This window comes from Etheostoma cragini, chromosome 4, assembly GCF_013103735.1.
Source record: "Etheostoma cragini isolate CJK2018 chromosome 4, CSU_Ecrag_1.0, whole genome shotgun sequence".
NCBI classification, from domain to species: domain Eukaryota; kingdom Metazoa; phylum Chordata; class Actinopteri; order Perciformes; family Percidae; genus Etheostoma; species Etheostoma cragini.
This window is the reverse complement of record NC_048410.1, coordinates 3,671,538-3,699,096: the sequence shown is the minus strand read 5'-3', so window position 1 is coordinate 3,699,096 and position 27,559 is coordinate 3,671,538. Positions and strand designations below refer to the sequence as shown.

Sequence of the window (27,559 nt, the reverse complement as noted above, 5' to 3'; positions counted from 1 at the left end):
TCAATATCAATAGTCAAATAACTTGTTACAGGGTTACTTTTACATTATTCCCATAAGAGGAAAGAGACCAACAGAGTGAGTCCAAACAGGACCGCACAGAACAGATAAAGTCCATAGAATCCATGTTAATCTCAGTCCTTCAATTACAAGCAGGATTTTGAATTCTCTACACTGGTTGCAATTGGTGTTCTGGCGGGGTTGGCAGCTTTGTCAACCCCTTTCATCACAGTCTCTTATTTGGATCTGTTGAGAAGCTCCTTCCATCTCCATTTTGCCAAAGTCAAAGGTCATGGCTCTGAAGGATTCTGACGAATCATCAATAGGCATAGGTCGATTCCTCCAAAACAACTGTTATTGATAAAGGCTGAAAAAACAAAAGGAAGAGGAATGAAACAGTCATGTGATCTCAGTTTCAAGCAAACATGCAGGCCAGCATGTTGGAGTAAATTACCATTACAATAAGGGACAGCGTTGGCTTCATGTGGCGTCCTAGTGGTTGAGCGGTTAACTGCAATCATATAGCTGCAATGTCTCTGGTTCTACAGACCCAATCACACTGTTTGTTTACAATAACTTCTGGTCCAGCGTCCCCTACGAGCAATTTAACGGCGCTGAGCAAACAGGGGCCAAAAACAAATGGACACACTCTCATCTCCTTCATCTAAAATGCCTGTTTAACCTTTTCAAATGTGTATACACTTTTCTCTAACATCAGCTTAGTGAGCTAATTTACCTGTGGCCCACAGACTAAAAAAAAAGACGCCACTCAAACAAGCAGTCAGTCCGACCGGAGGTGAGATGTTGCTGTTTGTTACGCTAGATTTGGTTTATCAAAGATGCTAGCAAAGCAACACAGTTTAATGTGGAATGACTGCGTCAGACTCCGTGTAAAAGATAACCTTCTAACTGCTTGTCAGCAACCGGTCATATGGTCATTTATGTGGCAATATGGCCTTGTGTGCTCTGATTAATTTTGGACGCTTGGTCAGGTGCCGTTGTCGTTGTTATTAATGCAAAAAAGTCTCCTTTAGCGTCATATAACACGCTTTACCTAAACACGCTTGGACAGGACTATTGGCGTCTCATTTGACGCTGTTAGGTTAAGGAAAAGCTCATGGGTGGGCTTAGAGTTCCGTGACAAGCGGGAATAACGGGACGGTTAAGGACACACACGGGACACAAACCCACTCTTCTGGGTGAAAGTCCTGTGTTTGACCCATCCACCCCCCCGGCCACCCTACCTATACAGAATTTGTCCCTTACATACTACTTGCTAAACCCCGTCTCGATGCTGCTTCCCCCGATGTGTTCTACACACAAGCCGAAGGGTGTTTTTTTCATCGCATCAGACGCTGCAAGCCACTGTCCAAACGTCCGTGTTGGGAGTGAAAGTGGGTTGAACATAAGCGTGAGCACACAAACCTGTGCCTTGCATGGCTGTTGGTGATATTGTTATTGACTCCTTCTGCCATCTGCAGTGGGCGCTGGGTAGCAGCCTGGGTAGCCTCGGCCATCTCACTCTCCACAGAAAAAGGGTCTGACTGGTTTCCAAAAAGACTACCTTGTCTCTGTTTAAGAGAAGAAAGCATATTTATTGGAGACATATGTCAAAAACCTTACACATTCAGTATTGGGGCTGTCAGTGATATTTGCATTACTTAGGGCTGGACAATCAATTGAGAACTGAATTGGAGGGTTAGGGTTTAGAACCTCTAGCCTATGTCATTTTTTTATTCTGTTAAAACATTCCCCACTGTATGTGTTCATGTACTTCATGTATAAAAAACATACTGCCGTGTTTGATCACGTGACTCCTGCCAACAGCTGCATTTACATGGCTACGTTTTGGTTTTAAAATGAATATCTTTTGCTACGTTTACACTTCACATTCACACTGCTCTGGCGTTCAGAGCCCGTAAACCTGAGAACACTTCTGACCCCGTTTTGGGTTGGAATCTCCGGGGTTGTGCTGCAGTCCACCGACACAACGCCACCACCGACATTTACGCCAATGTTTCTCTGCCTGATTGGGTCTTATTGGTCTCATTCTCTGAGATTACTACCGGTAATAGGCAGAGAATACATGCTGCCTTGTGTTTACTCGTGCATGTCCAGTTTACCAGACTATGCGGTTTGGGCGTGTTTCTTGTTGTTCTTCTACTGGAGCTAAAAACACTTGTTTCAGGATGATCGCTTTGGCTCAAAACTCCGCTTGGAAACCAAAACGTAGCAATGTAAATATAGCCTGAGAAAAACACAGTGCCGGTCGTTCGGACACATATTGGATTCACTAAAGACGACAAAGTATGACAACAAACTAGAAAGGTTAGTCAACAAAAGATTACTCTCAGCTGGTGGATCGTTGTGAGGTTGGGATCATTCCATTGGTCTTTACAGTAAAGTTTAACCAAAAAAACCTGGCCGTCATGCGCCAACGGCGGTTAAGTTTAGACACCAAATGACAAAGATGATTTCCTAACGTGATTGTCCTGACGTCTGAATGTTTCCCTGGACATAAACTCAAAGTCTGTCCTGTTACCCTGTAGATGCCCTCCCCAGCTTCATCAATAGCTCGGTCCATATCTTCTTCCATCACGAGGTCTCCGGAGATCGCCCTGTGGAGCTCTGTAACGCCCTCCTCCTCAATGTTCCTCAACCCGGCCTGATGGACACAGAGAAGCATAAGGTCAAAACCGAAAACAAGAACGAAACCCATTCAGGTCCACCACACGTGTGCATGTTTAAGAACAACATCTGCAGCTCAATAATAATATGATTATTTTTCTGTATCTCTCTCTCTCTCTCTCTCTCTCTTTCCAACCGTTGCATATCTGTAACCTATAGAGTGTGGTGTAGACCTACTCTATATGTAAAGTGTCCTGAGAAAACTTCTAACTAAAAGATAACAAATTGTGTATACCATCCCTTTACTTTCTCTCTCACCATGCTACATAAAGCTGTTGGTATTTATTTGGATATTAAAATTTCTTAAATTACTTTTCTTTTTTCTTTTTTTTACTTTCTTAAACTTAAAAATCACTTCTAGGCACATTTAATGAACACAACGTTCTGTATTTTAGAGTATTATTTTATACTACACACTACACACTTTCTAGTATTATCCTTACTATCGAATTAATCCAGATCTTGTTTTCATGCCTCTAGAAAAGCTGTCATAAAAGTTGTTTAATCTCGGCATATAGAGCACTGATGATACCTTGCAGGCTACCCATGACATTGTATTTTCCACTGTTACTTTTTTTTTGGGTCCTTTTGATAATTTTCCTTTGGCATTTTGGTTCATTTCCCCTTCAATCATTGTTTTTAAATAACTAAGCGCAAAAAAAACATCCTAATTTAAAGATCAGTCTGGCAGTTCTAACTTGAGTCCTCTGAATTGATCAAGATCAAAGAAATGATTAACGACACGTTGCGTACCATTAACTACTTACCTGTATCTCGTGGTTGGCACTTTTCTTGGTAGGCCGGAAGCCATAGTACTCTTCCTGTCTCTTTTTCATTTTCCTGAAATAATCCTGAATTAGGAAAGTGGCATAGAACTTGCCCACTGTCACCTCATCATCTGTTTGAACACAAAAATGCATGAAAAGTGTGGTAAAGCCAAGCTATTAAATTCATCTGTACAGTGGTCATTTCAAAACACCTTAGACATATCAGGCTTTACATTATTATCAAAGTGTGATGTGTGACAGAGAGCAAAGTGAATTTTATGTGTGGCACATTTGCATTGAACATTAATGGAAAGAAGTAAATAGACAGAAATCTTAAAATGCAATAAGGCATCTGTGCACGTTGAAAATGTTCAACATGAGTGAAACATTATCAGTGCACTTATCTCGAGGTTTCATGATGAAAAGCTAACCTCCTATTGGTGGGATGACTTGATCCAGAAGTTTCATACTGGTGCGCTTCCAGATCTTCTTGATAATTCCCCTCAGCTCCTCGTTGGCTTGTTCAAAATTACCTGACCAATGAAAGAAAGATGATAATAAGACAGAGGGCGTTACTGAAATTCAAGACATTTAAAATTTAGATTCTTTAAATCCCTCAATAACCAGTGTTTATGTAACAAAGCTACTAGTTTAACTGGATTTTCCATTAGCGGTCACGTAGTGCAACTTTCAAAATCATGTTTCCAGTAGTGAACTATTTCTTCCAGTATGTATTGTAGGGTTATGAACTAAAAACTGATTCCCAATCAGAAAAGATTCCACGGTAGCCACAAAATCTTTAAAAGATTTTGTTCCAACATGGCATTTGTTTTTGGACTGGACGACACTGCACACTTGTTTAGGCAGTATGGGCAAGATGAATATAAGTTGCAAGCACAAGAGTCAGCCATTTTCTTCTCCGCTCCCATCGCCAACAGCTGTTTTTACGTCTCTCTCACTTGCACACACTCGCTACAGAGTACACACACAGTCACACATCTCATTCTCAACCCAGTGGTATGTTTCTTCCAAGATGCAATGAATGTTCTTTCGAACAATAATGCATGAAACTACGTGACCTTCTGTAAATGAGTTTGTATACATTTTAAAACCATTAACATAAACGACTACACACAAACATTGTTGATAACACAAACCTTCTGTCTTTATTTTCAATGCAGTTCTAACTAGGGCAAACAGTGTGGCGTTGAAGGTGACTGTTCCATCACTGTTGAGAGGCATGTTCATGGAGACCAACCTCTGGAGAAACAAACACACACGTGCAAACGTAATTTTAATCACAAAGAAAAAATCAATGCATTTTCAGGGTAATTTTGCCTTTAATTTTTTTTAAATATTCTCTCACTGGTTAAAATCAAGTTTCTTGGCTGTTCCACAATTGAGTGAGCCAACTTTCAAATGCAGAAGATCTAAATATGTGAACATTTACATCCCAATTAAAAATAATTGAAAAAACAACAAAAAATGTCAAGGTTTGCACCACGCACTGCTACTTCGTTCAATTTCAATTGAAAGACTTGGCTTAACCTTAAGCCAATTTTGTAAGCTACCTAGCTTACACAATTTTGTATGCCTAGCTTGGCATAATAAACAGATGCTTACTAGAAGCATGTTAGAAATTATTTAAATGCATTTATAGTGGTGGCATAATCTCATCTGGCTTTACACACAAAAGCCTGCCTACTGATTTCATTCTGCCCTTAGAGCACTTTGTGTAAGTATCACATAGAGGCCTAGGGTGGATCCTTAGACTCTTATTTGATATTTCCTTGCTCTATTCCTTCCTTGCAAAGCTCTTATCCCTGCCCCGTGGATGGAGGAAAGATCTCTGAGGAGCTATGAGCGAGGAGGGATCTCTGAAGAGCTATGAGTGAGGATGGATCTCTAAAGAGCTATGAGTGAGGATACACTGAAGCAGCCTTCTTGGAAGCCATGCAGCTGTGAAAGCTGTTGCTAACTCCGCCTGTACAGCTGATGAATACTTGATTAAAATACATGATTACATTAGCCATGTGACACCACACATCAGCCTGAAGTTTTCTCTCACCTTGCACGCAATACGATGAGGACAAAACTTGCCAAAACCCAGAGGAGGAGGTATTCTTCGTAGGAGAGTCACCACATCAAGGTGCTTAATACGCCCCCTGTACGAAATAATACAAATTTGGAATGCTTAAGTTTAAAAAAGTATCTAAATATGCATTGGGCATTTTTCTCACATACACATACACACTTACGTAGCCTCAGGATCATACTCTGCCCATATTTTCTTGAACTCATCCAAGTGCTGTGGCCCAAGGATAGACCAATCTCGTGTCAAGTAGTCAAAGTTATCCATGATGACAGCCACAAATAGGTTGATGATCTGTGAACGACCAAGGCCATACATATGCCAGTATGATTTAAGTCATGCCATTCACGATTCCTTTTAATGTCTCTTTCTTATGAATGAAAATAAAACACAACCCAGGAGCAGTGAGGTACAGTATAGAAACACTACGATGTTCCAATCATAGACTGTATATAAAGATGAATGACGTGTCTCCACTTCCTCCCGCTGTACAAGAGTACATTTTGGAGCCAGCGTGCGCAATAGTTCTTGGGCGGGGATAGTTTTGATATTTAATAGTAGATCGATTCAACTTTGTGTGTTCGATCACATTCTTAACAACCAACCAACTGATTGTTGCTTAATCATTACCATACCTAGTTTGGTCTCTGGAGACACTGTACTGAGTTCCCTGTCAGGTACAAATTACACATTAGGTCCCTCTTGAGCGTGAGTGACATGAAAGCCATCACACAGGTAGTGAAGACAGCTTAATTTTTAAACATGTGAAGGCAATGTTAAAAAGCTGAATTGTGAAATTGATGTTTTAGGATGCTCTTTTATGTGTTGTTGAGAGTGTGTGACTGCGTGCCATTTTACCAGAAAGGCACAGAGCATGTAGAAACTCATGAAGTAGATGATGGCAAAGTTGGATCCACAGGTGTACTCTTCCCCAGGTAAGTAGTCTGACTTGGGATCACACTTCTTCCCGTACATACACGCTAACATTACTTCATGCCATGCCTCCCCTGTGGCACATCTGCAGAACAAGGAAAATACTTCATCTAAGGCAGTGATCTCTTGGTTTGCATCGTGCAACAAGGAAGGCTTGCTTTGTGCTGTTGTTTCCAACCATGTGTCTTGCTTTTGAGCTACCTCGTATATAGTCTGGATCAGCAAAATACATCCAGAATAACCGCTGTGTGGCTTCCTGTGTGTTGCTGTTATCAAAATCCCTTTGCTTCGGGAAACAACAACAACCTTCCAGGAAGCAAGCTACACACTGAAAATTTCAAGTTTTTAAAGGTCCCTTGGCATGAAAATTTCACTTTATGAGGTTTGCAAAGTACATGGGAACCAGTAAAAGGTTTAACTAACAATAACAAGTCCTTTGCCCATTTACACTATAATTACACATTTATTTTATGAAAGTATCTGTGCTGCTAGAGTTGCTTGATGGATTTGTATGTTACCATAACAGAGGAAGATGGACCACCAACCTGAATAACAGCAGCACAGCCTGAAGGAATGTCTGGAAGTTGTTGTTTCTGTTGACGTATGTGCCATCAACCAATGCAATTTTACCAAATATCTGCAGAGAAAAGATGGTCATGTTAGGGTGACCTGGTGTTGCACTAGGTAGCCTTAGCCCCCACGTGATCCATCACAATCATGACATGTATAAATTTACAGGGTATAATCCTGCTCATACCATGGCCTTTTCTGTTTATAAAATAATCTTTAAAAATACAATCTACATGAAATACAGTTCATGAGCCTGCAAATTTCTGTTGTTTGCCTTGCTTGTGAACCATCTAGCTAAACAGGAAGAGGTTCACCATGCTGCTCAGAGTTTTGAAATCCTGAGGGGTAAATAGAAATTAACTGATTGCTTACACTCTCATGAACAGAATATACAACCCGGTCTCATGCCAGTTCGTGAAATGGTCACTTTATTTTGACTTATTGATTTGTGTACATGTCACAATTTGTGACCGTGACCATTTCACAACACTGCCATGACACTGGGCTGCTCTGGGGGATTCAACAATGGGGAAATGAAATGTCACACGCCAGTTGTGGTTAAGACGAGAATAATGCAAAAGGGACTGCAACACGCAGGACACAATCCCCGGTCTCCGGATTTTTTGGCTTTTCGACACAACTCGCTACTGTAATCGTTCTGTGATCACAAAATAAGCTTCCCATTGAAATACACTTCAAAATTCATAATCAACACAACATAACCTGTAAACAAATCAAGAGATTACATAACGTGACCATTTCACAAACTGCCATGAGACTGGCCTGGAATATTATGCTGCTTTCTGCTACACAATGATTTAAAAACCATTTCTCCAGCTGTTATTAAGGTCTTTTCTTTCCCTTTCTAACGTTAATTTGACATCCAGAATCACCCAAGAATTACTCTGGATTAACGGAAGTACATTTCCGATATAATGCCTGACATCCAGCCAGGCTTTATCCATTGCCTTTTGCTCTCTCTGTGTTGCCCTTCTCAAAATCCCTCCACTTTGGGAAACAAAAACAAACTTAAAGCTGGCAAGCTACATGCTCAAAATGGCAAGTTTTGAAGACAATTTGGATTGTGCAACGAGGCAAGTCTGTTGGTTCTTTTTGGGAATAATTGTAAAGATTCACAAAGAATGTGTTGACAACATTTGCTCTCTAACTGTGACGTTTTGGGACCGATTGGTGGGATTGCTGTGGACAAAGTACACATGGCGATACACTGGTAAGAGCAAATAAGGTTTTACCACGTATCCAGCTAATTTAAATAGCTCACGTTGCTGTGTTGTGTGCACAGTTAATTTCATCAAATATTCTATGCAGAGTTTTCTTTTGTGAGGTGCAAATGTTCCCTCAAAACTAGTTCCTTCTTGAGACTATTTTGCAGAGTCACCGTCGCTGTGTCCATAGCTTAGCGCCGCCTTTACTTTTCTCCTGTCCTAGAATGCATGTGTGGTGTAGCCAGAACTTACTCCACAACACTGTAGAGCAATGCCAGACTAACCAATATAAACAGATTTTAAAGTACACTTGCATGGTTCATAATGAGAAGCTATTTATCATTTCCAAAGTTTATGTTTAGCTTAGGGTTACTGTAACTGTTAATACTCAGTGGTAATATTAATATGTCCATGGGTGGTGTGTGTGTGTGTGTGTTTGTGTGTGTGTGTGTGTGTGTGTACCTGCATTCCAACCACAGCGTATATGAAAAACAGCATGAGAATGAGCAGGGCCACATATGGAAGAGCCTGCAACACAACAACCAATGACGCTGTCAGACCGACATATTAATTCTAAACCACAGGCTGATTTCGCTGAGAGACATTACTGACCTGAAGGGATTTGATGAAGGTCCACAAAAGATTCCGTATCCCCTCAGAGCGATTCAAAAGTTTCACTAGACGCATGACACGAAACAGTCTGAAGAATGTGACTGATACGCTCATGTTCTCAGAAGACTTTTGAGAGAGAGGACAAATTGGTCATTGCATTGTGCCAATTTCAGAATTCCACCAAACTCAAATCCAAGAAAAGTTAAAGCAACTCACCGCAATTGCTTGCATGGGATCCACTTCCTGCAGAATCAAATATATTGTTTTCATACTGCTGCCTTTCTGACAAATGCCTTTAACAAACACGTTTTGCTATGTACATCGTTACTGTTGTATTGCCCACCTTCAACTAACTTTGTTAGTGTTAATACAATCACATCTGATAATTTCTTTTGAGCATGCAGGAGTTGTTAGTGCTAAACAAAAGCTAGACAGAATTAGGTCCAGGGCCCAGTCAAGTCTAGAATAACTGAAATCCTGCATTATTCTGCCCAATGGTTTGTTTCCTCACTTTCCTTTCAATGTAAGCAGCTACGCAATGCATTCTGGTAGAGTTGTGGCAGCTTTTGAGAGACAGAGTATATAGTTGCCTGCTCTTCATTTGCATGAAGTTGAATCCAGGCTTTGAATCTAGCTCAGCACACCGCCAACAATGTGTTGTGATCACATGGTGATATATAGAGCAGAAAGGAGGAAATCCCGTGCTTACACACTGCTTGTTTGTACTGTCTGTGTAAATGTTGTAGACTATGTATTTGTGTCCATGCATGGATGTCCATCTGTTTGTTTTCACATTCTTTGCACATTCTTTGCTGTTTTTTTTATTAACTACCTTTGAATGATATGAAGTACCAATAAACCAGAGCAAGTTTTTCTCCCATGCTGTGTGGACTAGCCAGACCCTACTACTCAGCACTGGAGAGGAAGATTTGGCAATGCAAGACTACATCCATCATAAGTGATCGGATCACAAATGAACTGGTGAGAGTATACCCAGGATGCATTGAGGTCCAAATGATTAGACCAGATGATGTAGAATAGTTTTTCAGTGTATGCATTTGTGTCCTGGGTCAAACTGAAGGACCGCCAACTCAACTGTAGGCGGAACTATACATACTCAGTCATTGGCTTTGTCCATGATGTTTGAGCTATAGATGCTTTTGGAAAAGGGGGTCCCAGGTTTGAAACACTTTTGTCAGTCTAGTCCTCGTTCAGGCAAATATCATGCAACATGTAAATGTCATGCAAAACTGAAGCAAGTGAATACTTACAGTGCAGCCATGGAGGCAGTAGAGTCCTCCAGAGGAGACCAGCGCTGCCTGTGGAAGGGAAACACAACGAAGGAAAACATTTAACGTCACCTATCATAAAACAAAAGATGAACACGTATGCACTATATACTGCATGGATTCTCCAGTTTGTCTAGATGTATTCTAAAGACTTTCAACAGATATGTACAGTGTATGGTTACAATTCAAGTACATTAGTCAAATGTCAATGCAATGCCCCTAAATCTGTGTTTAAATATGTGAAAGAATGTGTAATGTGTAATGTGTGTGTGTGTGTGTGTGTGTGAGTGTGTGTGTGTGTGTGTGTGTGTGTGTGTGTGTGTGTGTGTGTGTGTGTGTGTGTGTTTGTGTGTGTGTGCGTGTGTGTGTGTGTTAGAGAGAGCAGGGCAGTGGTACTCACATCAATTTCACTCAACATCACGTCCACAACACTTCCAATGACAATGACAAAGTCAAAGACGTTCCATGGATCTCCAAAATAACCCTTTGAAAAAAATGAGAAATATGGATGTCACTCATGATGCATATATGCATGCATATCCATTTGTGACTTCAGGCAATAAAGAATTAAATTGTTTGTAAAGTGGATTTTTTGTATACACTGTTTTAGCAGTACTGCACAAATCATGATTATGTGAAAAGAGGTACAATCTCTGTGATCTGAATACCTTTTTCTGTGTGTGTGTGTGAGGTTCACATAAATCTAAGTTTGTTGTCACTGTAAATTTGTTTTTTATGGATCACTGTTATGGATCACAGTTATGCTTTTTTGGTAAATTTACTATCAGTAAATCACTGTTTACCTGATTAATACATTCTCACTACCAATTTGTCAAATACTGATGCTTGCGAATCCCCTATTGGCATCACCGCACAGGGTAAAACCACTTAGGGTTAAGAATAGATTGTGGGCGGGGTTACAAAATGTAAGTTTAATCTGCACGCAGACCAAGAATGGGACACAAATGCTGGTCTCAGCGGACCACAACCTGCCTCTACGTATATGTTGTTGCTCTTCATACTACGTCATCTTACAGTGCAGGGGTCGAGCTGCTGCTATGCACAGTGTGTTGCACACAGACACTAAAGGGTTCTTTTTGCATCGGTATCTGATGCTGAGAGCCTCTGATCCAAGCGTCAGTATTTGACATGTTAGCGTGATGTACCATTTGGAAAATGTAATATTACTTTAAATTTGAAGAAACCTTTGCTTTGAAGGCCATGAGTTTAAGGATCATCTCCACAGTGAAGAGCACAGTGAAAATCACGTTCAGCATGTCAGACAGGTGAGTGACATGATCGGACTGGTTACAGTGCTGTGGGTTAAAGAAGGACAGATTGGAAAACATATTTTGCCACAACAGCATTTTTTAAATCAACACTATCAGACAGACAGACCGACAGATAGACAGTTAGACCGAGAGATAGATAGATAGATAAATAGATAAATAGATAAATAGATAGATGGATAGATGGATACATAGATATAACGTGTGTTGTGTTCATACCTGCATTCCAAGACACATGGTGTTGAGCATAATAAGGAGGAACATGAGGTACTCAAAGTAGCAGGAGGTGACGATGTACCACACCTGATACTGGTAGGGGTTCTTGGGAATATAACATCGCAGTGGTCGGGCCTTAAGAGCATACTGCACACACTGGCGCTGGAGGGGTTGAAAAGAAGGGGGAGAGAGGTGCAGGGCTTAGACAAATCAAGATGATGGATTTTTTTTAAGGCTGTTAGCAACAACAGACATTTGAGACTTGAGACTAAATCTAGCAATGATATATTAGATGAAACATTTTTTATAGTTGACATAACAAATACTTTTTGGCTAAACTAAATGTAGGTGCCTCATTTAGGCAATTTGGAAGAGCTCAGTCCTGACCTCGATTGTGACCTCATTTTCATTTCCAGTCATTATTAACATACCTGGTTTTTGTCCAGCTCACAGTTCTTATACTCCTGCTCTCCTTGCTCCTGGAAGGTGACGATGACGAAGCCCACAAAAATATTCATCATGAAGAAGGCGATAAGGATGAGGTAGATGATAAAGAAGATTGAGATGGCCACTCGGTTATTGTACACTGGGCCCTTATCCTCTAAGTTTGAATCAATGGCTTTATATAGTAACCTGTGGAAATAATAAAAAAGTCACACACAAATCCAAAAATGTGATTGTGACTGTACCCTTGATTAAACTACATATACATATATAATTAAATGTTTAGATTGTCAATGATGAAATTAATTGAAAGCAATAAATAATGAAGCGATTGCGACTCACTTTGGCCATCCTTCAAAGGTAGAAATGGTGAAGAGAGCCAACATGCCATTAAAGATGTTGTCAAAGTTTAGTTCTGAATTGGTCCATTCCCTCTTACGGACCTCCATTTCATGAAGTGCTCCTTCTTGATACTTTATATACCAGCCTCTGAGCCACAAAGTGGAAGGGAAAGACAGACAGCGCTACAGTCAAGATCATCTAGGGGTGCTTTCACATCTGTTGGTCGGTTCATTTGGTCCAAATCAAGGGCATACAAATAATATATTGTAGCAGTTTTTAGCTGTTGGTTCTTTTTCCCTACACACTGTTTGCTCTCATCCAAATCAGTTGATGAGTTGGTGAAACTATCGAAATGCAGCAACATAATCCACATGACAACATTCACATCTATGGCCAGATGTGTGTTTGAACAAATTTCCTGGACTACTCTTCAATTGGTCGGAATTAACATGCGGGAAAACTCCAACGAAACTTCTGGAGGTAGACAAAGAGAGGAGGAAAAGCCAGCAGACAACACACCGGTATTGCTAGTCTTACTATGGGGAGACAACAACGTGGATTGATTGAAAATGCACAGATCTTGAGTAGTAGTTGAGTCTATTCGAGGTCAGATCACATTCTCACCACAGACGAACCGCTCCAGAGTTTGCTTGAAAGTGTACTGAGACCACCTCATGAAGGATGTCTCTGTACGCTTGTTTGGTCCACTTTTAGTGCGCATCCGAGTGTGATTGCTGCATTCACACCTGCCCAAACGAATCGCACCGAGGAGGAAAATGAACTCTAGTTTGATTCAACCAAACTAAATGAAGCAGTTGTGAAAGCCCTCTTAATCAGCATTTCTTTAGGGTTAAACGCCTAGGTTCCCGGGGCAAAAACTAAACTGGGAGAGACGCAGCATTACTGTTCTAAAGAACACAACAACGTTCTTACTTGCATGTTTCCTCGGTCATTTTATCAGGATCTGTGCAGGAATAGAACTGGCCCTGAGAAGGCAACAAGAGTCTTTATGAGAAGGCAGTAGACAAAGGTTTGCATTAACAAAATAAAGATCTAAGAAACATTTTTGCCATTTTCTTTCATTGTTTTCTCACTTTGAAAAGTTGGACTCCAATGCAGGCAAACATGAAGTCCAGTAGCATGGTGACCAGCACAATATTTCCAATGGTCTTTACAGCAACAAACACACACTGGACGACATGCTACAAAGACAGAGATAATACAGTTGATGAATCAGGTCAATGTTATGGCCATTTATAACTGCTGTTTATTGATAGACATATTATACCTTGAGTCCCTTGGCTCTGTTGATGGCCCTTAGGGGCCGGAGTACCCTTAACACCCTGAGAATCTTCACCACCGAGATGGCACTGGATCTAGATTATGCAAACACAGGCACATTGCATTAACCCATTTAAGCGATTTCACCCCATGGTACTTTTTTGTTGTTAAGTCTAAAAGGTATTTTCAGACGGTAAGTGATTTACGCCAAGTAATTGGGCCATTGCTTGACAGATGGCGAGACTAGCGGCCACAATCCCGTAAAATGGTCGCATTAGTGTTGCAAGAGTTGAATTATGTTTAACCTTTCCCTACCTGCCACGCAGTGCAAATCAATGCTGTGTGTGAGTTCCCTGAAAATTAGTTATGATGACATCAAGACCTTAATAGTGGGGCTTTTTTATGTCAGAGCATGGACATAACACTGTTGTATTGGGTAACGTTACATAGTTTTAACCTAAATTGGGCTATGAAAGAATATGCTACAAATATGCTAACTTTATCATCCATCAAGAAAAACACTCTGTATTTAGCAAAGACTATGATTTGCCACTAAATCAACTTGTGAATATGGATAAATGATACTACAGGTAACTAATGCCATTCAGTGATACAGGCGTACTGCACAGAAATGCCATGGTTACCACCTACCACACACAGAGCGCCTGGGGTTTACTCGCGGCACATTGTCTGTTATTCACAGGAGAAGCGCAGCTAGAACCCGCAGATCCAAATAAGTACGGGGCCGAAGTATTGCTTACTGTCTAAAAAGACCTAATTGCATTGCTTAATCAAATCCAGAAGTCAACTAGAACAAGAGCTCTTTGCGATGAGAGGGGTCAGTCAATAGGAAGTACATTTTTTAGACTCTACTTACTCCATGCCCATTGAGAGGAGAGACACACTGACCACCAGAAGATCCAAGATATTGAACGAGTTCCGACAGAAAGACCCTTTGTGAAGAATGGCACCATATGTTGTCATCTGAAAATGAATACTCGTTGTTCATTATGAACACCACAACTGTACTGAGAACAAGTTCTGTGGTAGGTATAACTTGTAGCGTATAGACAACAACAAAATTCAAAAACCAAAAATGCAGAATCACAAAGAAAGATTAAGCATTGCCGCTGATTACATCTCATAATGTTGTCTGAATGTTCAGAGAATTTGGGGCTTACATTTTAACTAAATTGTTTGTTTTCTACATGGATCCTGTTTTTCATGCAGTCGTGTCTAAGTGACTGATCTGAAAAATCTGAGAAAATGAGAAAATTGTGACCAACTGCCACAATGTAATCCTATTTGGCATATGGCATATATTTGGCAATCGATTTCCATTCACAAAACCTGTTATTTTGCCACTGACAGGCTCAGGTTATTCAGGGAATAAGCCCCGAAATCACATATCAATATCAATATCAACTGTGGTACCTGTAATTACCTTGAGCACAATTTCCGCTGTGAATACCGAAGTGAAGACAATATCAGCATAGGCCAGCACCTAAATAAATTAAGTCACATTATTTGTACAATCAATAATAATATAACATACTAAATGCTTACAATCTGAATGAAAACTGAAATGTTTCAACTGCAACTTTTAAACTACAATGGTCACCTGGTTCCTAAAGGACATGGGATCGATGGGATCCTCAGCCGCTAAAGAAATTGATGACAATAGGATGAAGAGGAGGATGATGTTGGTGAAAGTAGTCGCATTGATAATACGATGGCAGAGCTTCCGGAACCTGAAATGGTTAAAAGACATGTTTATAACAACGCAAGAAAACGAACTTGTGATATTTCTCGTACAAGCAAGGACACGTTTCACAAAGTTAATCTGGAACTATAAAGCTGTGTTTACTTAGACTGCTGTGGTCCTCAGAAAAAAACACAGATCTTTCCATTAATTTTGAATGGAGGTGCCTTAAGGTGGCGAATAAAACGCTGCGCCAAAATCTTTCGACAGATATAACTTTTGTAGAAACACATCCCGATGCCTGTACAGTAAACAAGAAAACATCACTGCCTCCACCACTGCCATTTGGGGATTAAAATAATGGGCCATTTTTTAACAACTTAAAAACTGTATGGGTCAGGTATGAGTAAAAGACGAGTATCACAAAGATGCAGTTTGGCACGGCTTACATGAAGCAGTCAATTAACCTGATACAGTTGTAATAATATACTTGTAATATGTAATATTGTATCAATTTGCGGCATATTTATCAAATACTGATTTACTCACTTTTTTAGCTTTTTTGGAAATATATACAGTATATTTAAGTCTTTTGTAATCTGAGCGCCCACCCAACCCCACCCCACTTTCATGTATTATCACTACATTTTCAATACCATCAATCACCGTTATCATACTTGTTCTGAGGTCCAAAGATGAAGAACGAGGTGGCTTCTGGCATCGGCACTGCTTCCTCCTTTAACTGCAGATCTGCCATTGGACGAGGTCGAGGGCTTTCTGGGATATTAGGGTCCTCCTCCTCATCATCACCTAGCCAAGAGAAAGAGGGATGGATTAGCAGAGGACTTTCGTACCTCTGAGTTTGGATTAGTATGATTAAAAAGATCAGAGTATTGGGATTTACCAGGAAAGTCTGCTGGAGGGAATGGGTCTTTGATCTCGTTGACATTAGACTCAAACTCGTCGATTTTGAGCTGCAGATTTGAAAATTAAATAGATGAAAGGTAAGAAAGGGGAAAATATATTGTTTAATTTACATGGCTGATGAATGCTCTTGGATGCCTCACCTTGGCAGTTGTAGGGATTCCCTCTACACCTTTGGCCCTTTGCTCGGCCAACTTCTTTGCCAGATTGGCTTTCTCTTCTGATGCCTTGTCAGGCATGTTGGCCCTATAAATCAACAGAGTGGTTGTGGTTGTCGGCTTGTGGCGTTAAAGAAAATATTATGCAATAAATGATTGCATTTTTTTTACTTAAATCATCATGTTGTTGAGTATGTACAACAACTTACTTTATTATTTCACTATAAAAATGAAGTAATTAGTATTATTACTATTTACTACTTATTCTTACATATTGTAATTTTACACCATGTTATACACAATTATTGCAGGAATTATGGACTTGAGATGGCTTTACAACAGGGTTCAAGCAGCTTTCAGGCCTTTTTCTGTTGTTTGCTAGCAAGTGTAATTAACAAGGAGGAACCTTCCCACAACAGTCCATAGAGAGATTCATTTTTCCATCCAGTGGGGCAGGACTTAAATGCACTCTGTAGTTAAGATTGTCAGTAAGTACAAAACACTAAAATGTTTTGATGAGCTAAAGGTTTCATTTTTAACATTTAGGAAGACTTACCTGAGTGCTTTCTTGCGGTTTTTCTCCTCTGCTTTTTCTTTCTGCGCCAAAGTCAAAGACTCAGCCTCTGCCAAATTATCAACGGCAATGGCCAGGAAGACATTTAGAAGAATGACTGAATGAAAGTGGAGTCAAAGATTATGACAGGGATTTGAACTGAACCGCGGCTGTTATGGTTGGAGTTTATTCTTGGTTAAAGACCCTCACACTCACTCTTTAAGGATACAATTTCCACAGACAAAGAGGATGATGAAGTAGATGCTGACTAGGATACCAGGCATGCTGGGTCCTCCATGAGCCATGATGCCATCGTACATGACAGCATTCCAGTCCTCACCTGTCAGGATCTAAAACAGACATAATTTAAGAATACTACAACAAAATACAAGTTTTTTCCCAAAAATGTAGTGACTTTTCATAGCTGCACCTCGGATGTTTGTGTACAACAGTGAATAATGAAGTTTTTCATTTCCAACTCGTCAAATACTGGCGCTTCGTCAGTGGCTGTCGTCTTCATGTACCGATACAAAAGGCACCCTTTAGCAAATATGGAAGCGAGTAGTACGAATGAACAAAATTATGCGTAAGGAGGCAGGATGGGAACAACGAAGGACTCTTATCCAGGAGACTGGGGTACATGTCCCGTTCTTGTGCCACATGTCTGTTAAAGGTACTTTTTTAACCCCACCTACATTCTTTTACCAACCCTAACTAAGTGGCTTTACCCTGCACATATAAAAAAAAAAATATCCCATACCAATACCATTATCCCAAATCGGATCCAATTAAATTTAAATTTAGATTAAATTTATTTAATCAGTGATTAGTGATTAGTGGTCCTGATTGTACCTGAAACACAGTGATGAGAGCCTGAGGGAAGCTGTCAAAGGTGCTGCGAGGTTTGGGTTGGTTAGGAAAGTTGAACTTCCCTCCAAACACCTGCATACCCAGCAGGGAAAAGATGACAATGAAAAGGAAGAGGAGCAGCAGCAAGCAGGCAATGGAACGGACCGAGTTCAAGAGGGAAGCCACAAGATTACTGAGAGATGTCCAGTATCTAGGGCACACAACATTAAATGAATGGGTCATCAGTTGTTATTCCAGTTTTATTTAATCATAAAATTTAGCTACAACAAAGGATTTGTACCTTACATGAAAAAATATTAGGGGTATCACGATTTTCCAAATCCCTGATTTAATTTGACGGTCAATTTTAAGGTCAAAATTCTTTTTGATTTTTAATTAAAGTTTATTTTTAGAAAAGTGTTGGCAAAATTAATAATCTCAAAATCAACAAAGTGCAATTGAATGCATCATTAGTTTAAAGAGGTGCACATGAAGGCACTGTGAATTCCCGTCAGAGCCCACGTGCTTCACCTTCAGTGTTTGTTTCCATAACTCACTTATGGGGAAAGGAAAGTGTATGAAGGTGATTATGGTGCAAAGGGTGAGAGTTTGTAGAATACGATGTGAGAACTTTAAAATGTGCGATTGTAAACATGAAATTTGCACTTGAAAATATATTTGAAAAATATTCCTGTGATATAAATTTAAAGTCCATACAATAAAAAAACTTCTGAGCTTGTAAACAAAATCTGAACTTGTATCAAATGTTCACAACCACAACTCAGTGATTACAACTCCTGTCACTGCAACTTCACATATGTGCTCTCTCCGATTACACATTGGCCAATCTGCACGCATCGAGTTTTGCAACACGTCTTGCTATGCCAATGTTTTAACATACAAGTTCAGATTTTTTGCTCTCCAAGTTATCACATTGTATTCTACAAGCTCTTACCTTTTGCACCATATTTACCTTCACTAAAATGTTGCCACACCCGTGACTTTAGGGAAGCCAGAAGATTTTTTTTAATTCTGTTGTTTCTCTTATCTCCGAGTCTGGTAGTGACCAGTGTTGTTGTCATTACTTAGAATTCCTCATGGGGGAAACTAAGCACTATAGCTTTAAATTCAAAAGTTCACATTGATCGATTTTTGGTTCAAAATCATAATCGTGACACCTCTAACAAATACATATCTCACTTGGTGACTTTGAGCAGGCGGAGCAGGCGTATGCAGCGCAGCACCGAAATTCCCATGATTGACATGATGCCCATGTGGACAAGGATGAGCTCCATAATGCCAGTGGACACCACAAAGCAGTCAAAACGATTGAATAGTGAGATGAAGTAAGAAGGCAAGCCTAGAGCATACATCTTCATGAACATCTCCAGGGCAAACATAGACAGCAGAAACTTATTGGCAGTGTCTGTTGATCGTCAGGGCCAACAGAATGAATAGGAAGGCAAGAGACAAAATGAGAGAAAGAAAAAGAGAAACAAATATAGTTATTTATAGAGTGTATCAGTAGTCAGCATCTAGGAGCATGAGCAAAAAGAGTGTGGAGCCTGCCACATGAATAGTTTTATAAATTTTGTAAGAGCTTCTTGTGATGTGGAAACCTTGTCATGAGCACTAAAACAACTCAACAGTAATTTCTTAACAGAAGCTACTATTGCCTTGTTTATATGCTAGAAATGTGTGCTGTGCCCTCCTGAGACCTTTTGCTATTGAAATGTTGTTATGGACACTAAAACAAGATTGCAGTTAGATCTTATACCAGAAGCACCCCTCCAATGCCCCTGACCCCCTTCTAAGACCCCAGCCTCCCTTCACTCTAACCCCGCCCAGCCCTCAACACTAACCCGGAACCCTCCAGGAACGCTGCGGACAGGCGGACCTGTGTACCCGGGGTTAGGCACCCCTCCATCAGCCGGGGCAAGAGTTTTCTGCCTCTAGTATCCCAACTAAAGTTTTGTACCCCAGGTATACCAACCTAAACCTGTGTGTTTCTTCTGTTAAGTCAAACTCTTGATCTGTTTATAATTCTGTATTAGTTACTTGCTGCTTGTTGATGTCATTGGTACAATCTTTTTGTGTTTTCTTTCTACTGTTTCATTTTTAAATTTCAATGTTCCTTCTACAGCAGCTTAGTGCTTTTTTTTGTACAGCACTTTGGTAATTTTAAGCTTTGTATCCTTTGATTGTCAAAAATTTAAAACTGAGGAAATGAAAAATGAACTGCTGTTGGAGTTGGTTCTTTGGCTTTCTGGCTAATTTAAATCCAGCAGCTAAATCCCTCACTGAATCAATTTAAGTTCCACTTTCAATATTTATAGATAACCACAGTTATAAGTAACCAAAATACAAAAACCCAATTGAGGTCAGCTGATCAGCTTTTGTTGACTGGGAAGGTAGAAACACTAACTGTCACGCACCTAACACAGGATAAAATGCATGTGGGCATGTAAGGTGTGAGGCTCTGACCTTGCCAGTCGGTGAGTCTCTGAGACTGTTTGTGGTGTTCGGTTGCAATGGCCAGTGTGTTGAGGAAGACGAGCATGATCACCCACCAGTAGAACAGTTTGGACTTTACATAAACTCTGCATTTACGGCGTAACCAACGATTCCACTTACAAGCCAGCTTACTGCACAGCAGAGGAAGAAAAACAAAAGTACATAAAGTAATACTACATAAACTGTTCCATACTGTAAAGAGTACTACAGTAAAGTGCACCACTGACTAGTAATAGATGATTAGCTGCATTGTGTCCATTTTGCCGACACTTCCGGTCTCTGATCCTCCATTTTCTGTGGTAAGAAGGCCTGATGAGAAACACACACACACACAAACAAACTTTTATAGAAGCATACTTATACACCAACTACATACAGATACACCATTGTCCAACTAAACATATTTTACAGCATTAAAGCACTACTGTTCTGATCACAAAAAAATATATTTTTTGTTCCAATTAATAATTTAAACTATCGAGAGATGGTTGGTCCATCACCACACTCATGTAGTTTGTGTGTGAACGACGCACTGCATAACAATTATATTGACATTGTTTACATTAGGACTGTGCTATTAATCAAATTTCTTTCAAGATTATAATTTTGTTTCATAGCTTGTTATTAGCAAGTTATTGGCAACATTGCCAGTTAGCTTACTTTAGCTTAAATGTTAACAGTAACGTTACACTTAAGAACTAACGAGGTAATGTTACGTTCAGAGTCAAAACTCTGCAACAGCTCAAATCATGTCACTGACGTTAACCACTTACTTACTTTCCAAAAGTCAATGGGTCATCGTGTTAAATAATTGTGATTTAAATATTGGCCAAAATAGTCGTGATTTTGATTTTTTTCATAATCAAGCAAAACCTATTGAAATTTATAGTGAAGTCAATGTACTAGTAGTTTCTGAGATCTGCAAAAACATTCCAGGCCGTTCCTTGGCATTTTATCCTTATTCTCTTATTGTATTGTATTCTGTGTCTTGTGTCTTACCCTGTCCCTCCTGGTCATTGTCCATGATCTCAGCCTGAGTGATCCACTCCATGTAGCCCTTGAGGTCCTCATCTAGCTGCTGTGTTTCCCTCAGCTTTTGAAACTCTCCACGGGACTTGGCCTTCTCTCGCTCTTTTGTGAACTCACTAGTGGGAAACAAGACAACCAATCTGAACTAAAATGACAGAATACACGTAGAAACAATGTGAAGTGCAGACAGTCACTCATATGGCCAAATAAATAAATTGGTAGTAGTTAGGTTTAGGGTATTCATACCCACTGAGCACACCCAGAACCAGGTTGAGCACAAAGTAGGAGCCAACCAGGATGAGTGTGGTGAAAAAGATCCATGGCCATTCCATTCCTATAGCATCATTTACCTGTCAGGCAAAGCACACATGTAGTATGTCTTTAAATAAGTAAGTTTAACTTACATTTTGTAATAACCTTTGTAGTATTTGGTGAATGACTGGTACAACTTGCTGTTACCATGGAAATGTTAATCACACTCGCAAACGGCTAGCGAGCTGCTAGCATTGATATCTATGATCATTTGTGTACACAGTCTTGTACCATTGCCTTTTTTGTGGTTTTCAAATTGTTATTTTGCACGCATTACATGTTTTACGGTCATGATTCAGCTTGTAGATGCTTGGCTTTGTTCCAGATTTCAAACTAGTTAGTCTTTAATGAAATGTCAACAGAGATATTGAACTGGGAATAACTGGGAGTGACCCTTACCCAGTAGAGGATGTCGGTCCAACCTTGTGTGGTGATACACTGGTAGACAGTCAGCATAGAAAAGCCTAGGTTGTCAAAGTGGGTGATTCCTTGGTTTGGGCCTGGCCACCCACCTCGACACTCTGTACCATTGATGGTACACCGCCGACCATTCCCTGCTTGGGCACATGGAGCTGGCTTCTCATTCTCCACTGTAGCAATGATATCTGAAGGCCAGAGGAGGGTTATGGTTAGGCTGATCTTTGTATGTATGCACTGTAAAAAGTTTACTGTAGCACCTATCTGACTTTTCCCTTCCCACGTGAATTCAGCATTGGTCAATACAGAGTACAAATCTCCTACCAGTGATTTTTTACTTCCAAAATGAAAATGTATAAACCTCACTGTGATTGAACTGAATGGGATCACTTTTCTATCTGTAAGGTAACGTTAAACTTACTTCCTAATCATAAGTGAGGATGTCCATACATTGTCTTTTTAGGATCCTGAACATGTTCTACTATATTTATGTAATTGCACTATTACAATTATAACGTCTGACCAAGGGTTCAATCCTCTTCTACCATCAGATAGTACATTTGTGACATACATTTGTTCCCAAAGTACCAATGCTACAATCTGTCGATACTAATGACTCACGTTTGAAATACTTCCCATTACGCAGGGGTAGTTGCCAGGGGCACCGGTGTCCCCACTACTCTTCCTGCTTGCAATATAACTCCTTGCAGCATCTCTCCGTCAATGCCAAGCATTAAGGAGCAACATTACACAGAATATTTCCCTATACGCTGATGATCTCCTTCTGTATGTTGCTAGCCCAGTGTCCTCATTATCTCATACATCTTATCTCATCTGAACGGATTTGGATAGTTTACAGGCTGCAAACTGAATCTGCAATAAAATGTATCCTTAAATTCAGAGGCACTCAATGTTGTGGTCTCAACCTTCCCATACAAAAGAGTAAAATACTTTGGTTGAGGTTTTTTAAATGCTTTTCTAAGCTTCTGTAAATTAAACTTCATCCCAATAATTACTCTGTTAAGCGACTTTGAGCTCGGGAAAAGCGCTATACAAATTCAATTTATTATTATTATTATTATTAATAATGGATCAGTGCCAGCAGAAACCACATTTGACACGGCACGTCCTTGGGTACCCAGAAATACATGTGCCAAGTGTGAAGTAGATCGGATAAGACATGCAAAGGACAGACAGCCAAGCACACACTCACACATACATTTATAGTTAGATTACTGCCATGCATAACCCTGTTGTGCTGTAAACTGTACTTGTGCCTGTGTAGTAGCAGGTCTTGTGCATTTTGCACTTGAAGAGCTCCAATCCCATAATGGAGTAAATGGTGACCATGAAAAGGACCAGTAGGGTGATATGAAAAAAGGGCAGCATTGACTTCAAGATGGAGTTCATCACCACTTGAAGGCCTGAGGGAAAACGAATATATCAAATCTGTATTTATACCAAAAGATGTACGTACCACAACACAATATGTTTTTACCAAGCAATCAATCAATACCCTACAGTTAATATGGATCATTATTACAGCCTCTGGCTGCCACATGACTGTAGAACATTGACATAAACCTTTATTCCTACTAAGAATAAAATAGCAACAAAAAGAATAAATCAATTTTATTTGTTACAGCATGTGTATTGTTTAATTGTGCAAAGTTTCTGTTTTAATGCAGTTACTCACTTGGGACTCCAGAGACCAGTCTAAGTGGTCGGAGAACTCTGAATGCCCGCAGAGCTTTCATATCAAAGCCTCCACCTTTTTCTCCTACCGGAGCCTCCACTCCACTGATATGGTTAATGGCATCCACAACAACAGTGAACAAGCTGAAGAGACAACAGAAAACACAACACAGGATTGTTTTCTCCAATAGAAAGATATGAGAAGGTTGCCGACACGGTTGCTTTGGACATCCATAGTTCCCAGAACACACTGTAAGAAGCAGGGAACATCTTCCCTGAATGTACGCAAAATCGAAGTAATAAGACAACATACTGAACTAAACAACTAAGTGCGCTCAACACAACTCAACTTACCCAACGGATACACAAACAAAGTCCAAAATGTTCCAGCAGTTTCTTAAGTATGCATCTGCATGAAAAAGAAACCCATATGCAACTATCTTCAGGAAACACTCTATCGAGAAGATGATGAGGAAGATGTACTCCAGGCTTTCCTGTAAAACAACAACATTTGCTTTTGTTGAATCTGACGCTGTATTACTCACACATTGGCATCAAATAACTTCTAGTGGTGTTATTTCATGCATAGGTTTTTGTTATAATTTATTGACAACATTATGATATATATACGCAACAAAAACATGTCAGACTTTGATAGGATAAAGCTATAAAAGTCTTGAGATGGTTTCATTGTTGTACTATGACTTAAACTGTTGATTGAGTAGTGGACTCACCTCCCTACTTATATTTTTTCATGAGGGTTTAATGTTGCATGTTACACTAATCTACTTCTGTCTATTCATGTCACTTACAAACTCACACACCAACGATTTATTACGTCTCCCATTCCAGAAAAATCTATTTTAAATGCATACCACACAGGCCATGTCCTTCAGGAGAGTAAAACTGATATATGAGCTTATTGTTGTCTTTGGACCCTTGTCCTAAGTCTGGACGTGTCAGCTTTGCCTCTCATCTTGTGCTCTCTCTGTGTTGTTCCGGGAAACAACAACAACATCTAGCATGGAGTTACATCCATTGAAACAAATTAAGAACTTTAAAGCTTTATCATATCAGTCTGCATGTTTTATTTGTCTAAATGTATCATAATGTTGTCAATGTAGCGTGTAGTTACATTTCTTGGGAGGTACACACATAAGCCTACAGTGTAGGTCTGTATTTACACTAACAGACCTACGTACTAACCTACAGCGTATATTCACCGCAGAACCATAAATCAATCTCACGAGGGAGGCAATCTGGATTTTTAAACCGCCGACTTAATGCCCAAGAGAGTTAAATCATGAATAAAGGCATATTCGCACATAGTCATTCGTTACCTCGTAACCTCTGGTCATTTGTAATAATTACGGAGCTTGTCTATGATCTTATCCTAGTGCAAATCATCCATGTCTGTAATTTGTAAAGTAAAAAGGGCTTTAGACTTAAAGCCATGTCTGTGAAATCTACAGGATTATATTTCTTCTCTGACAGGATTTCATTGAGAACTTTTGTAGGAGGTCTTCGATGAATGTATTAATTTCAAACATAGATGTACCTTGACTTTATTTGTAATGCAATGATTCCCAAATAATCTGGGACAAGTTGTGAGCTGCTGCGTTAACTTGGATCTCATTAATGCATCTGTTAGATCACAACTTGTCTCAGACGATTAGGAACGTATAATATGCAGTGTTAGCTTAAAAAAATGATGGATTGACAAATACAAAAGTCATCCCAATCTATCATCTCTTATGACCCTCTAGAAGTGGGTGGTGGTGCCTATAGTTTCTCTATTATTTTTATTTTGCTTTGTGCGGGACGTTTATGGGCTACAGCAAAGAGTCTTTACCCACCCAACTTCTAACCCATGAAACTTGAACTTAATGGCAACCGTCTCTCAAAAAAGGTTCAAGTGCTAAGAAACAAATTGTTTGAAGTATGGATGCTAACCCCGTCCTTTCAGTTACTTCCATCCGGTTGACATTACAAAGTCCTGTTGGCACGTAAAAACATACACAAAAAAATCCTTCATCACCACTCTGAACGCAACATATTCCACTCCACGTCTTCTTTTTGCACTGTTTCTTCATGTATCCAATTTGTTTCCAATATGCATTTTATGTTATTTGAGTCTTCCTTGTCAAAGAATTTCTGTCACTCGTGACAAAGTTTTTCTTATCTAATCTTACTGATAGACAACCCTCGTTAACCGATCAAAAACCCATTAATACAAGGGTTTTCATATTTATGCTTTATTCTTCTATTTAAATGTTTGAAAACGTGACATGAAGCATAGATAATTTAAATGTTGCAGATTATTTTAATGTGCTGAAACCTTTCAAAAACTTACAATAAATGAATAATGTTACATGGGCCGTTGTCGAGGCCACCCAGGATGACTACATTGGGAACGTCTGGCCCCAACCACTGCATATTTTAATAAAAAAGCATGCTGACGCACCAAGTTGCTGTTGGTGTTGTTGCTGTCTTCCTCAGGCATGGGCAAGTACACAGCCAGGGCCACACAGTTGGCAAAGATGGCCACAAGGATTATGATTTCAAAAGGTCTGAAAGAGATTTATAGGAAGCTTCCATGCCAACAAGATGTCCCCGCATCATACAAATTAAACAAGACTTTGACACACTTACACATACACCTACAGCCGTGCTACAATTAGAACACCAAACATCTAAAGGCCCGTTCACGACGACGTTTTAATACGTTAAAGTGAAAAATCACAGCGGCCTGAACCGGCCCGTCTCACGTCGACTCCAGTTCACAGAAAAGTCAGCTACAAACAACCGAAAAAATTATCCATAATCCATTTTATTTCTGTGTTACAAACTGTCAATTGGTTGAAATGACAGACTTTTGGGCAACACAAAGTAAATGGTCGGGTAAGGGAGTGTCTAATGAGAGAGAGCGTAATTGTAAAATAAAATGTACTAGAAATGTAACTATGGCAAGCATCTCACTATCACAACACTACTATAGCTACAAAAAAGCTTGAAAGTGGGAAGTTAGAACAGAAGTTTGGAGACTCTTTGCCATAGAGATAATACAAGCATCTGGTTAAAACTGGCAGGTTTCAGACAGGCACGTTCCAAGTAGTTTTAACTTGTCTCGTCGTGAATCTTTGGTCTGAACTCGTCCCACCACTTAACTATTACTGAAAGTAAATATGGTCTGCGGCAGCAACAATCACATAATATCTTTGATCCAGCTGCCCCTTTGACAAAGGCCCTTTTACTACTGCAGGATACTTCCACTCCACAATACTGATGCATGCCCTGCGGAAGGGATTCCTCAGTGTCAGGATGAGGAGAGAGCGTGCAGGCCTCGGGTTGCCTCCTGTGGCCATCAGCTTCTTTAGCTTCTCCTTTTGTTTTCTCTTCAGGGTTTCCTCATCCATGATGTAGGACGACAATGGTGGACTGCTGCTGTCTGCCATTGTGTCTTCAAGAGTTTATTGAACCAATTGTACTTTAAATTGAAGGTGGTATCCCAAAAGGTCTGTCAAAGACTTTACTATCCTGTTGACTAGGTCTGTCCATTCATCCATAACCCTTCTCAACTTGTCTCAATCATCTCTGTCACACTGTCTCTCTCTGATGGTTTGACTGATCTCCCTCTCTTTCTCTGTCTCTCTCTGTGGA

General features: G+C 39.9%; 1 protein-coding gene across 1 annotated transcript; it reads right to left on the bottom strand.

Moving 5' to 3' along the window:
* LOC117942791 (dihydropyridine-sensitive L-type skeletal muscle calcium channel subunit alpha-1-like) lies at positions 1–27,559 on the bottom strand. Its single transcript, XM_034868443.1, has 42 exons — positions 27,167–27,559; positions 26,364–26,469; positions 24,254–24,393; positions 23,901–24,043; positions 23,476–23,628; positions 22,187–22,392; positions 21,722–21,825; positions 21,446–21,591; positions 20,674–20,755; positions 20,417–20,577; positions 19,133–19,358; positions 17,936–18,143; positions 17,313–17,433; positions 17,087–17,201; positions 16,516–16,618; positions 16,353–16,422; positions 16,126–16,258; positions 15,368–15,497; positions 15,191–15,250; positions 14,624–14,730; positions 13,754–13,841; positions 13,560–13,667; positions 13,399–13,451; positions 12,466–12,612; positions 12,111–12,312; positions 11,683–11,841; positions 11,380–11,490; positions 10,575–10,658; positions 10,157–10,204; positions 9,102–9,128; positions 8,886–9,011; positions 8,736–8,801; positions 7,023–7,114; positions 6,403–6,562; positions 5,711–5,838; positions 5,521–5,617; positions 4,610–4,712; positions 3,884–3,985; positions 3,453–3,583; positions 2,540–2,662; positions 1,423–1,568; positions 1–364 (listed from the first exon to the last, which is right to left on the bottom strand). The coding sequence occupies exons 1-42, from the start codon at positions 27,352–27,354 to the stop codon at positions 352–354; spliced, it is 5,016 nt and encodes a 1,671-aa protein (XP_034724334.1). The 5' UTR covers positions 27,355–27,559; the 3' UTR covers positions 1–351.